At 38.5% G+C, this 14478-nt stretch overlaps 2 protein-coding genes across 5 annotated transcripts; one reads left to right on the plus strand and one right to left on the minus strand.

Moving 5' to 3' along the window:
• The first annotated feature begins 117 nt into the window (after nt 1–117).
• Nucleotides 118–5387, plus strand: LOC107262797 (nucleolysin TIAR). Its single transcript, XM_015729341.2, has 3 exons — nt 118–1140; nt 1605–1901; nt 2092–5387. The coding sequence occupies exons 1-3, from the start codon at nt 553–555 to the stop codon at nt 2383–2385; spliced, it is 1179 nt and encodes a 392-aa protein (XP_015584827.1). The 5' UTR covers nt 118–552; the 3' UTR covers nt 2386–5387.
• Nucleotides 5388–5611: 224 nt separating this feature from the next.
• Nucleotides 5612–14461, minus strand: LOC107262793 (spastin). Of its 4 annotated transcripts, none has more exons than XM_025080274.1 (8): nt 14336–14461; nt 12797–13082; nt 12186–12356; nt 11288–11560; nt 10571–10926; nt 10150–10481; nt 9768–10078; nt 5612–9600 (listed from the first exon to the last, which is right to left on the minus strand). In XM_025080274.1, the coding sequence occupies exons 2-8, from the start codon at nt 12924–12926 to the stop codon at nt 9437–9439; spliced, it is 1737 nt and encodes a 578-aa protein (XP_024936042.1). In that variant the 5' UTR covers nt 12927–13082; nt 14336–14461; the 3' UTR covers nt 5612–9436. The 4 variants fall into 4 exon arrangements, with proteins under 4 accessions (XP_024936042.1, XP_024936041.1, XP_024936043.1 ...); XM_025080273.1 differs by lacking the exon at nt 14336–14461 and adding an exon at nt 13505–14049 and having other exon boundaries at nt 12797–13419; XM_025080275.1 differs by lacking the exon at nt 14336–14461 and having other exon boundaries at nt 12186–12373; nt 12797–12934.
• Nucleotides 14462–14478: the final 17 nt, after the last annotated feature.

Genomic DNA, 14478 nt, shown 5'->3' on the forward strand with positions numbered 1-14478 from the left:
AGCAAATACGATCCTGTTCTGGGACAACAGTCACTCTGTCCGTTTATCCATTCGGACCAATAGCTCGCCGGCATTTTCGCGCTACCTGTTATGAAATCCGACGGGTGGTTAGAAAAACACGTGTTCTTAAAGGTGTTCGGTGGGTGAAATCGTGATCCTGAAGACTGCTGGTATATCCTAAAATCGGCTCTTTCGCGAGCAGTGAATTTAGAGAGATTGGATTACAAGCGGCGAGTTGGTGGCTATTGAATAAGGGTTATTCGCGCGGATGATCGAGGGGAAAGTGGTCGGGTAGGCAGTCGGCCATTTTATGTTAGTATGACGTAGAGGCTGGGTGTAGCTTCACGTTGAACCGTCCGTGTTCCTTGGAAAAGGCGAGAAACTGCGAGAGTTTCTGATGCTGGGGCGGAGATAGATGTACGCGGGACGCACTGGAGGTGTGACTTGTAAATATTAAGGCCGTAAGCAGCAAAGCAGGAGATTTAGTGAAATAAGGTAGCTGTTCGTTCCCCACCGAAGCAGCAGCAGTAGCAGCAACAGCACCGCGCGAGCATGAGCGAAGAAAGCAATCCTCGAACGCTATACGTGGGGAATCTCGACGCTTCGGTGTCGGAGGACCTTCTGTGCGCGCTCTTTTCACAAATTGGTGCTGTGAAAGGATGCAAGATCATTCGGGAACCCGGCAACGATCCCTATGCCTTCGTCGAGTTCACGAATCACCAGTGCGCGGCTACAGCGCTGGCCGCCATGAACAAACGATCCTTCCTGGACAAGGAGATGAAGGTTAACTGGGCGACCAGTCCTGGCAATCAGCCGAAGCTCGACACGAGTAATCATCATCACATATTTGTTGGCGATCTCTCTCCTGAGATTGAGACACAAACCCTTAAGGAGGCCTTTGCACCCTTTGGAGAGATCAGCAACTGTAGGATTGTACGTGATCCCCAGACTCTCAAGAGCAAAGGATATGCTTTTGTGTCCTTCGTCAAGAAATCTGAGGCTGAGGCAGCGATAGCAGCAATGAATGGACAGTGGATAGGGTCACGTTGTATCAGAACAAACTGGTCAACTAGAAAACCACCACCACCACGGTCTGAAAGGCCAAGACATGCTAACAACAGCAAACCCAATTACGAAGAGGTTCGTGGGGCTCGACCTCTTCTAGCTTATCTCATATCCTAATATTGATTGATTTGCAATCATAATGTTTAATTATTTTTAAAATTCAAACAAGTTTAACGCGTTAACTTTATTTTACTTTGTTGTTGAAATAATTTGTAATATCTTGTGTTTTCGTGCAGCATTTGTCAATGTACGCAATGAGTATTATATATTGCTGTCACATTAAGTCTGCATAAACTATCTTTGGAGCCATCAATCAATGAACAGCTGTTGCAAAAGAGCCTTTCTTTATATAGAACTTCATTGAAAATGAAGGATTCTTATAATCTTTCTCTTTGTTTAATTGCGAAAGTATGTCCTTCTTTGATATGTCTTGCCTTGGCCAAAGTCGGTGTTGCTTATAAACTACTTTTTATCGATTGACTGATACAAGGATCGGTTTTTGTATAAAATGTTTAACCATTTTGTTTGTCCCGTGGCAGGTATACAACCAAAGCAGCCCGACCAACTGTACAGTGTACTGTGGCGGTTTCACAAACGGTATCACAGACGACCTGATAACAAAAACCTTTTCTCCATTTGGTACTATTCAAGATATCCGAGTGTTCAAGGATAAGGGTTATGCTTTTATCAAGTTTACAACCAAGGAAGCAGCAACGCACGCCATAGAGTCCACGCATAATACAGAGATTAATGGTAGCATCGTTAAGTGCTTTTGGGGAAAGGAGAACGGAGATCCTAACAGTGTGGGACCCAATGCTAATCAGCAAGCCCAACAGGTTATTATTATAAACGATGACCACTTATAATTACAAGATTGATTTAACGTTTTATTCTCTCATTTCTCGACTCTATTGACAACAATCACGAAACTCCTATTATGTAATAAACCGAATTGCAATGTTACAATGCAAATACGATGTATCTACATGGATCAGATACTTTATATAATGTTCATTGGCTTACTAGGTAACGGCTGGAGCTGGCCAGTACGCTTACGGGTATGGACAGCAAATGGGCTACTGGTATCCTCAAGGATACGCACAGATGCAAGGACAGTTCTTGCAGCCTACTCAGTACTACGGCCAATACTACGGACAGCAGGCTCAGTATATGAACAGCATGAGGATGCCTGCCCCAGGTGCTGGTACATGGCAACCCGGACAAGCGACTGCAGCTCCACCATCTGCCACAGCTCCGCTACAGCCGGGCCAACAGCCGGCCATGGTAACTTACACCATGCCTCAATACCCCACGCAATGAAACTGATCGTACCAATTGAAATCAGCTGAAAGTTACGTACGGAACATACGACACCAGGGGCTTCCGCAGAAATTGTTCTCCTATATACCCGTTTCCCAAAAAGAAACGATCGACAGACCTTGAGATTTTTCATACCTATGTTTTTTCACGCTTTATTTATGTCACAAAGAATAGTCCAGCATGGAGAAAGTATAATTCCGTGCACGAGGGAATGACAGAAACAGATTTAAAAAACAAGAGAAACAGTAAACCCTACGTGGCTCCCATCTTACACTGTAGTTCGATTCTAGTGTCCAATATTTCCAAACAACTGTCGTAGACGGGAGCGAGAAACGGTCGGGTTGATATACGTATTTCATACACGTTAATCCAAAATTATTATTCGTGACGAAGACGTTTTGGCGAGACTGACTGACACTGGAGAAACTTAAAATTCTATTACCTGTACTATGGACGTGCGTAGCTAAGCTCGCTACTAAGTGAATCAGGTATATCAGCGGAACGGTTCTTCGAGGCCCCTAAAATGAAAAAGAGCCCTGCATTCACGCCATGGTGTGTGCCAGAAGTGCACGCGAACGCACGCTATCATTATGACCTTACATTTTTTAATATGCCTCCCAATAACAATTGTCATAGTTTATTTCAATATCAGCGTAATAAATGCCATTATAAAGTTCATTTATGATCAGCAGCCGAGTGTGCGACGATGAGACGTAGACATAAGATAGGGATAAACGAAGTAAAAGAAGAAAAACGACGTAGCTAGACACAATGCCTGTGATGTAGCTAGAATTTTCGATTTGACGCGCCGTCGTTACGTATGCAGGGCTCTCTTGTGCGACACGATATATCAGGGTTATTCAGTAGAAACCTACCACCTGAAATTAGTGCGCCCATTTGAGTCTTATGGTAAAACCATGTTCAGGTGGTGCGTTTGGGCTGAATAACCTGATATGTAGGGAAACGAGACAAAACGTGTAAGAAATTAAAACTATGTTGCGCGGGTATTTATCGTCGGTGGTTCGATGTAGATGAAAACGCTTGTTTTTATGGTAATCTCAGATACCAATTCTCGAGTTTGTAAGATTATCATTTAGGTCTCCATCTTTCTTTTCTTTCTTTCTTTCCTTCTCGTACTTTATCTCTATTTGTATTTTTCTCACTTCTTTTTTTATTCTCTCTCTCTCTTTGGTTCCATTCTCCTTTCTCTTGGTTTCTGATAGACTGTCTCCCCCCTGTTCCCCCCAATCTGTTTTCCTCACATGTAACAGGTGGCTCAAAAAACTCAGGCTCAAAAAAAGCATGTAATGTGGTATAAAAAAGATTACAAACAAAGCGAAAAAGAGGAAAAGAAAACCGAAAAAAAATACACGTGGTGGGTGGGCTTAGCGACTCCGCTCCGTCTGTACAGACAGATAGTGACACTAATTATTACAATAACTAAAATGTAATTGTAAGCTGATAAAAAAAAGAAACAAACGAAATACATACTTTTTCCATTAATGTCTCTTTCCACGTCCGAATGAAAATTGATAAATTCACATTCCAAGAGTAACATCGATCAGTGTTAACGTTAAGTGTTAACGTCCTCGTTACAATCGTGTACAGTGTCCGAACTGCGTTTAATCTTATTGGCTCGTTAACATATGCATCCATAATCTCTGCAATGTCAATAAATCGGGCCAAAGTAGCTTGTTTAAGTGTTTGCTCCCCAAGGGATCATTTGATAAAACAATTACGTACTGACAATCCTAACTCAAACCTCTAGTGAATGAATAAAAGGAGACGATTATTCGCCATTCGACACGATTTTCTAATCTATCCGTGTCTTCCAGGTAAATTGTTCAATCGAATGAAACTACCAGCGCTACAATGGTATATCCTTTGTACATAAGAGACACGTTCCCACAGTAAGCCGATTATTAAGGACGCGTGTTAACCCAATAATTTCTGACTCTTGTACGAAATAGTGCACTGCGACACTTAACTTTAATGTTATTTTTCTGATTATCCTTGACTCTCCCCTGCTCACCCAACTCCCTACCTCTCTTTCCATCCATACTGGTTTACCGGATAAAACTTGTCGATTTTCATTTTCGCCACGAGATATCACTACTGACTTTTCTCTCGTTCGCTCTGTCTTTTCTTTGTTCTTTATTTTCACCTCAGCAGTCGAATCATTCCAAAGGAGAGCATTTTTAATTCTACACAGGAATTCAGGATGCACCGCATAGGTTATTAATGAATTTAGTATGTTGGCAGAATTGCACGTTACGCGTAATGGGGTTTAAAAATCCAATTTGATATACTCGATATTTTAAAGTGTCGAGTCTTGCTAGATTTCCTTTTTTTCTTTTCTTTTGTGGGGTATCCACGGCCATGAACCCCAATGTCGTCCACCCCCCGCGCGATACGATTAACGTATTGCGAGGGGTTGGCGGGAAGAGTAATGGAAAATAAATAGTGGATGCACGGATGGCAATGAAAGCGCAGGAAATACCAGGCGGTATCTACTGGCACGGTTCTACTATCCGCCACCGACGATAAATCTTTGTTCGACGAATGGAAAAGAATGAGGGCAAAAAAGGTGAACACGATTTTGACACGAGGAACATGAGAACAATTTTACGAAGCCAGTGTCGATTTGTTAAGCAACGAGAGAGACGACAAGGTAATAAACGATTGTCGATGAAAATTACGGAAAGATAATGAAAGGATAAACAAATTTAGCAATGGGCATATACCAACGCGGAATACGTGTCGCGATCATACGAAGAACAGTGACGTGCGGTACAGCCGATTGAAAACGTGAATTTTGCGACTAAGGATTAATTAATCAGCGAAACGAGGGAAGACGTAAAAAGTAAAGAGTGTTATATAAAAAGTAATTTAGGTACGGCAGGGCGCCAAACCCTCGACAATGCTTAGGATAATGTTATCTTATAATAAAAACAAATTGTCCTTTGAATGAAAAAGAAAAAGGAATAAATATTTAAAATACATCGTGTCCTACAATTCTCTTGAAAACCTTATATATGGCACAGATTAGCTGGGGTATGAACGGTAAAGTAGATTATATTTCTTTTTAATATCCTTTGCTAAATAAATAAATAAATAAATATATGTATATATATATTGAAAAACTTAACTTTTTTGCAAATTGACAATGCTCGTTGCACAATGTAAGAATAATTATGGAGATTGACAATGGATCAAGAATGCTCTCTACAGTATTGTAATATCATTTTATTAATTAATTAACATTCGACAGTAATTCTTATTATTCTCGTAAGAACGCTTTTCTTACGAGAATATAATGTATCATTATCATTTTAATGACGCATCGAAATATGTACATAAGGGGGACTAGAGAAATCTCACAGGTGCGCATAGAAATGATAAAACGTTATTACCACTTTTCGCGTAATTATAAAGAATTCCACATTGTTAAAACGTAAAAAAAATATATATAGTATAAATCAAAAACAAAGTCCGATAAACGTTCGAGTCAATCTTCTTTACGTACATAGTGCGAATTTCCTGTTCCGCCTATACAAAATAGGCACAAGAAAAAAAAGATCTATAGAATATAAGACATATATATATATGACTTTGAATGAAAACTGATTTATCAGTGAGATAACAATTGCACATAATAAAATTAATAATACATAAATATTACAAAGGACTGAAGTAAACAGAACAAGGCATTGCTAAGCTCTAAGAGCTATTAAATCCACATCTTCCATAGGAAATACTTCAATCTAGCTGTATAATGTTATATTGAATTTGATTAACTGGAATAATTCATTCAAATCGTACTTCATCGAATGACGTATCAATCAAAATTAGACATAACCTCCACCCCCGTCCAATATCTTTATAAGGTGATCGACATTCTTATATGCTTCGTACAATATATTTCATCAAATCCAATATATATATATATACATCGGTCGTTGCCACGCGTCACACAATTTAATATAAATATTTTCATTATTTATAAATATAATTATTATAACACGAGTATGAGTATTAAATAAAGTGAAATACGAGTTGCCGCGCCTGTAGGAAGAATCTTTATAGAAAATTTATTACGATAATAATTGTATACGAAGCGCGTTCCTTTCTCCATAGTAATACAGTTTTAATAGGCTTAACTTATAACATTAATTACGAAATACAATGCATCGATTTCTTTAATTAGTGTCGCACTCTTAATTTAATTATCGCTAGAATTTATAAAAGTAGCAAAATAACCGGTTAAGGGCTGAGCTGTTTCCTTGTTGTAACGTGCGAGTTGGAAGAAGAGTTTGGGCGATACCCAATTCATAGGTAAAGCGTTGTTATCCCTGTTATCTTTTCATTACTTGTATAATTGTACAGTTGTACAGTCTGTTATGGCGCGTAACGAACAATTCGAGAAATTGGTAGAGGGACAGTTTGTATTGCGTATCGGATATTAGAGAGAGATTCGAGCTTTTTGTATACGTGCTTTCATTCGCTTTCTTGTATACCCTGTATATAATAACAACAGCAATTCGGAAAATACAAAGTAAAAGTAACAAAATTACCGTGAACAAAGGTTGTTATTATATTTTATTTCTTATGTACAATTGATCTTAAGGCAATAAGTATTAGGACTGCAAAGAGATAAAATTATTCGTATTGGAATATACGAGAGATATTTGAAAATCTTAACACTCGTATAACGGAATATTTATAACTTGGCAATTTAATCTTAGATAAATTATTCATGAGTAATTATCAGTTTATAACTTAATTTCGCTCGACGCGTTCGTATCCTTGCTTCTTTTTTTTTAAATGTTATTCCTGAATTCGCATAACGCTCGATTTAGTTCTGTACATGGATACGATACGCGATTTTCATTGAAAAACAATAGGGGGCGTTTAATAGAATTTAAACAAAAATTTTTATAACGACGGTAAGAAAGTTTTGTCGCATTCGGAGGAGACTTTTCATTTTGTCCCACGTGCTAATAGTGCTTCAAGGCTCTTAGATATTACTGACTTCAGAAACACTTAAACTTTGACCTGCATTGTCGAATACAATGGTTTACGTCAGGAAGGAAGCAGAAAGATTTTATCAAATTAAAAGCTTACAAGAGAAACAAAGAAGCTCCGTTAACGCATCTTTTTTTGCTGAAACATTGTTTCCGTTATCATTTTTTATTTTAACTATCTCTATGTATCACACCTCTAATTACCATTCACAGAACGGACATTTGTATAATTTTAATGTAACGATAATTTAAAAGAAGAATAACATACGCAACGAAACAACAGATTACAAATATGAAAGCGTGAAAACTTTGTAACGTTTTAATATTTTCTAGAACAACTCAGAGAAGTATTTATTATTATATTATGTACTGATGATCATTGAGCAAACCATTAGGTTGCGACTACTTGTTACGCTATAAGATAAAAAAACAAGAATAACAAAAACCTATAACTATTTTTACAATAACTTTTTACGTTTTTACTAATTCGTCGTTGAAATATTTGAAGAATCGATTGAACGCATGGCAAACTTATCTGAAAATCTGCCTCTACGTTCTTATCAAAAAGATAAAATATTAATAGTAAATTGTGACTAATCATGTTTCTTTTTTCTTTCTTCAATAACATTAAGTTAATATTCTCGATGGGGTACGCTTCTTATTCTTGCTTCGTTGTTTCAGGCAATAAATTTTGCATTTAAATCAATAATTCAACGTGGGAATCAGAATACACTCCTATATTCACACGCATACCCAAAGTATCAAGTTTTACTTGCGATCCAATTATAATCTTTGCTCTTTGCTCTGTACAATATTGTTTAGAATTTTGCGAATAAGTATATAGATGAATTCTCGACTCCTGATAAAAAGTTATAGTGACCCTTTACACAATTTCGATATGAAATATACGTATTGCATGGTATGTACATGGTTACAAATATTATTATCATTTATACGTAATAGTGTCATTTACAACAGTATTTAATTGGAGGATTTTAAGAGTTTCTCTGGAGAAGCACAAAACAGTGGTAACTTTATTATGAATGGTTTAACGAAAGTTATTATGAGTGAAGAATCTAAGAAGAGTTTAATTCATAGTGATCGCATACTTCGATTTTGTATTGACAATTTGAATATGAATTGTCGCTCTTTTAAAGAGATTGTGCGACGCTACGATAAAACAGTTTCCTACATTCTAATCACCCTTTTTTCTTTTATTCTCGTTATTATCTCATTGGACGTGCACTGTTGCGATTATGGATGTGTTTTATCATTTCTATTTTTTCGATATTTTTCAATTCTTATCAATTTCTCTTTCTCTCTTTTCATAAAAGCAAATGTTCGTATATACTTTCGTATCCCCAGGATGTTTTAGTCTTACACCGATCTTAGGATAACAAAAAATATTGGGAGCCATCGAATAATAATAGGTTGCTCATAGTTTCATTAATCGAATAAGCAATAATTTGTACGTATGGTAATACTGTCTTACGAAGGCAACAGTTTGAAGAAGACCTGGAGAATAAAATACATAATTGACTTTGTTAACAAAGGAAAAAATTGCCAAAATTTTCTATAGAGTTCGGTATGAAAGATTTCATCTTAAGAAGTAGATAAATCTAATGTAAAAAAGAAGATATATAACTTTCATGGATTACTACGATAATGCTCAATTCTTATCTAAGTATTGTACGTAGTAAGGCTATAATACCCTAGAGGAAGTGGTGTACCTCGAAATCTACATCTTCAGATGACTGATAATTGGACGTTTGTCTATGGCCACTAAATTCTATTACGCTATGCCTAATTTGGAATTTGCTTAAGAGATTCGAAAGCCTACGTGTACTTTAAATACATCGTGTGCTTTTAAAATGTCATAACAACTATGTAGTAGTGCTCTCGTGCTTCTTTTTGCTCGCATCGCTTTTTTGCTCTTGTTTTAACTACTTACAGACTCTGCGTAACCGGAGCATAGAAACGCCAGAATGCAACTAGTCACGCAGTCCCTTACGAGGCACTTTCGATAATCAAAGACTCACGTCGCCGTACTCCAGACTCCATTTTTCATAAGCAGCGAGACTCGCGGGCGACACGGATCTGCGAATTCTCTTGAGAGAATCAAGAAAATCTTGCATCGTTATACTACGTACTAAATTCGCGTCCATCTCCTTCACTTGCTCGGGATTGAGTTCTGTGTTCAGGAAAAAATAAACTTCTTGTATTACGAAAAGAATAATTTGCAAGTATCAATAAAAAGGAATGTGGAAGGATGAACGACTGGATCATGTACTAATCGTTCAGCCATCATTGATAGATTAATGACGGTATTTTGTGCGATTGGAATGTATTTCGTCTTACCTCTGATGGGTCCAAGGGCAGCATCCTTGGCCAGACCAGTCAAGTCACTTCCGGAATAGCCTTCGGTCAAGACTGCCATTTGGTTGAGCTCTTCATGCGTCAGGTTATAATTGTGCTTACTCAAAAGTCTTCTCAGTAAAAGTATTCTGGTCTGTAGATTCGGTAGAGTCACGTACACCCTCTTGGAGAATCTTCTAAGCGCAGCCTCGTCTAATTCTTGAGGCCTATTCGTGGCTGCCATCACGAGTATTCGCTCCTCTGGACTACACGGTAGTCCGTCGAATTCGACCAGGAATTCGGTTTTCAATCTCCTAAAAATCAATTAGCTCGTTACGACCATTATAAAACTATAAACAGGAGGGAAAAAAGTGTCTTTGCATACCTTGATGCCTCGTGCTCATTATCCTTTCGTTCGCTCAGAAGTGAATCCACCTCGTCAATGAATATTACGGACGGTTGTAGTTGTCTGGCAATGGCGAACAACGCCCTGACCAATTTCTCGCCCTCTCCGACATACTTGGAAGTCAGACTAGCCGCAGATATCGAGAAGAAAGTTGCATTGCATTGCGTAGCCACTGCACGTGCCAAGAGAGTCTTGCCGTTACCAGGAGGTCCAAAAAGCAAAAGTCCCCTGGAAGGTGTTCGCAATCCTGTAAAAAGCTCTGGACGCAGGGATGGTAAAATCACCATCTCCTGAAGGGCTTGTTTGGCAGTCTGGAAGCAAAATAAAGAATTCATATGCTATATGAATTTGAACATTGCTATGTTCATAAAAAATAATTTTACTCCTAGAATGGTATTACCTCTTGCCCTGCAATATCTTCCCAGTGCACAGCCGTTCCACCTTCCAAAATTTCGTCCAGGATTACCTGGGCCAATTTTGGATCTACACCTTTCAAAGTCGGTGCTTTTCTTGTGGGAGTCCCCTTGTTGCTACTCGTACCACTTGGCGTGCCGGGTCTTCTTACTGGCGAACCGTTTCCAGGTACAGATAGTTGTCTCTTCACCGATGGTGGCGTCGAGGATGGCTTTATCGGTGTTGTTCTATGGCAAGGCAATGTAGGAGTCGAACGACCCATACTTCGAGGCAACGTTTGACTCTTACTCATTACCGAACCAGCTATTCGTTTTCCAGGCACAGCCAATTTTCGTCCTGATGCTAAAAATGGCGTCACACGTGACATTAATACCTCACTTAATTTCCTATTCACTCATAAGGACGAATGGATTGTTAATAACGTTGAATTGAATTGAAATCCTAGCGTTTTTTATTCGATCTGAATTTAAAGGAAGCTCTAGGCTTGAAGATTCTATTTTGAACGAGCACCACTCGATATTCAAATTAGAGTCTCTTAATTAAATAGGATAAGATAGAGTGAGGACACGTGCATTATGCAATTATAACTCAAGTGCGAGAGTTATAGCAAGCAGGCAGTATGCAGTGTGCCGCTAGTGCAATTAATTTCTAAAGAAAAAATTTCTATAAATGAAAAAGTTTATAGCCAAGAAATGCATTATACCTTCTGCGGCACGAGCGTAATGATTTTTTGGAGAGCGTGGCCTTTGGCTAGTTTTTGGGGGTATTTGTGGAAATGTATTCTGGGTCGAGTCCAGTGTCTGTTGTACGTTGGCTGTGGTCTTATTATTTGTCTGTGTCAGGGTGTTATGAGTTTGTGTATTCTGAGAGATACGCCTTGCTCTTAGATATTTTCTTTGATGTTCTTCTTCTTTATGCTGTCCATCTTCTTGTGCCTCTTCGCAGATTTCCAGTTTTTTCAGCTCGCAAACACTTGCTACAAAAAGTACAAACATTCTCTGCCATGCTGCAGTAGGCTATACGGCCATTGAAAGGAGCATTTAATGCTACAAATATCGATCGACAGGTTATTACTTAAGTGATTAGATTCGTTAGTCTGATAAGATCTAATGTCAGAAAACCAATCATTAATTGGTTATAATGCTACCTTTGGTAATGCCTAGTTGATCAAGATTTGAACATTCAAAAAGATGAGATTCTATGTTTGTTTTTCTTTGTAATAGGAGTTTAATATCGCCGCATTGTTTCTTTTGCTGTACATTAAAGAAACACCGAGTGAAAAAGAAAGATTGTGCTTTATAAGATAATCTTTTACAACAAACAATGTAGCACGTAAACTCAGGAAGAAAGAAATGGCACATTAACATGCTATATACATTGAACAAATTGTACGTACGCTCAAATTATTATTTTTATACATTTTTGAGAGTCGTACTAAATACAAGTCATTGCTACAGACTGGCATAGGATTCAATTTGTCTTGAATTATAAATTTAACGATTTAATGCTAACTAAAGTACGTCTCTCAAAGAGTTCTGCATATTGTTCCAAAGGGATACTATAAATATTTTTTCACAGTACACAATAATGAAAATACGCACCAAGAAAGTCGAGACGGTCTTTTGCCATGGATAAATTTGTACGCATCTTTTCCTGTAGCCTCTGTGCACGTTCCCAAACCTCACCACGACCGCCTTTGCACTCCACAGCTATTCCTTTCTCCAATTCTCCAATTCCTTTCTTGTAGAGCTCGATCGCCATTTCTTTTTGCCCTAACATGCAATATCATCTATGCGAATAACCAATATTCTCTTATAAAAATAATATGTGTTCTTCACGTTTTTCTCAAATTAGACAGTGACATATCTTCTAAGAAATGAAGCTCCTGCGAGACCAAATCAAGAGTGACTTGCTATCCTTGACCAACTATTGTTTTATAAGTACATATCGTAACATTTACTACTACTATGGAGGATCTAATTGCCTGTCTAGTAACCATAATGGTTAGTTTTCATGCAAATTGATTGTTGTTGCATTGATTCTAATAACACAGACATCGACCTATACCTATGACACATAAAAAGAGCTGAAACAAGTTGTATTGTCAAGTATACTCATTGTCAGTGTTTGAATATATGTCCTCCTTAAAAACTTTGGTATCAAACATTTTAAAGGTCTCTGCTGCATGGATATATTTAATATTAATTAATACCTTCATTCTCCTCATCAATCTTCAGAGCCTTGCTAATAAACTCAAAAGCCCTTCGATGATGATGCTTCTGCTTTGCAAGCAATGGATCCCCTGGTCCTGGTCCAGCAGGTCTTCGAGAAGTTTGTGACATCTCCTCAGTGGATCGGAGTCCAGTAGAAACACTAAGAAGACCCTCTGATGATTCTTGTCCAACAACAATCTCCAACTGACAGGTGTTTCTCACAACCTGTCGTCGTTGAAGTAGATGGGAAGTTGAGGCATAGAGGTATTTGAAGATAACGAACAGCTGATAGAGAAGAGTTCGTAGGACATTAAACAGAAGAATAAGCGGAAAAGAAACAATGTATAGGTTGCGCTTGTGCACGGAAGGCTGAGGATTGTCGGTGAACCGATGCCCGTGATGATTGTGATGATTGTAGCTTATCGTCGTAGTAGTCTTATCACTGTTTTCGGCCTTCGTCACGCGTAACTTTTTCGGCGACTTCGTACTGGACTTTCGTACCGAGCGCCCGCCATCACTGTACGACATTTCCTGTCGCGCTCCTCGTGCAAGTTTCGTTTAAATCGCCTTGACGTATAGGGATGGTGCTCGGGGCGAGCCGCTTCGTCATCCCCGTAACTTCCTATCTTTCGAAATGTCCACAGGACTTCAAAATTACGAGACAGATCCTGGTCTGGGAGCTTCCCCGTAGCTTGGCAAGTACTCACCAACGTAGAAAGGAGACATTATCACCCGGGAGAGCTTAAGGAGCACTTATTCCTTCAAACAGGGAGGGTGAATTGCTCCGAACCACTGCTGATCCGTTGCGAATTGCACGATGGATCGATCGCAACTGATTATTTACTGTTTTCCAGAGTTTTTTCAACTCTATTTACGTCTGCGAGTAACGAGCTTCGCGAAAAATCGATGATTTACTCAAGAATTGTTGCAAATAGGCGGACGCACATTCTTCCCAGATAGAACCCCGCAGAAGCACTGAAGCTACTTGCGCCAAAATTCACCCCATTACTGGCTCATTGGTCACCCTCCCTTTCGGATGCCGCTTTGCCCTACGTTTTTTTTTTTAATTATTCAAAGAAACCACAAAGCGGCTCATCCTTCGTGCACTTGTTAGAAGGATTAGTTTCAATTACAGTTTATCTGGATAAAATGGAAAGAGCTAAAACGCTATAACGTATGAACCGTAGTACGTTAGGATTTCGAGTATTAGAATATATTGAAAACGTCGCGTTGTATCAAGAAGCTTGAGTCTTTCTACCTGTTTTCAACGACTAAACTTGGATTCTTGTGGAAATTGTGATGCAATCTAACTTCGTGACACCGTTTCATTCTAATAAAAGACCACCTGTGATCGTGGACGTTGAATCCAGCAGTATCCTAGGCAGATCGCATATGTGGGAGCGACACGCATTCATTATAGCAGCAGAGAGCAATACATGAATTTCATACACAAGTTTCTTGTGGAAGTAATACAATAGTACATAGATATATCAAGTTATTATATCATAACGACAATTTGATTGCCTATAAATACTCACGAGAGAATAATGAAATTCCTTTTGTTTACGCCTCTAAAAAATTAATGTAGCGACCATTTACTCCATCTATGATGTACTACGTAATGTAGTGAAACGAATTTCGGACAAAGCAATTTTGAGGTTAACTTTGGTATCCAAAACGT

This window comes from Cephus cinctus, unplaced genomic scaffold (genome assembly GCF_000341935.2).
Source record: "Cephus cinctus unplaced genomic scaffold, Ccin1 Ccin1_scaffold0129, whole genome shotgun sequence".
Taxonomy (NCBI): Eukaryota; Metazoa; Arthropoda; class Insecta; order Hymenoptera; family Cephidae; genus Cephus; species Cephus cinctus.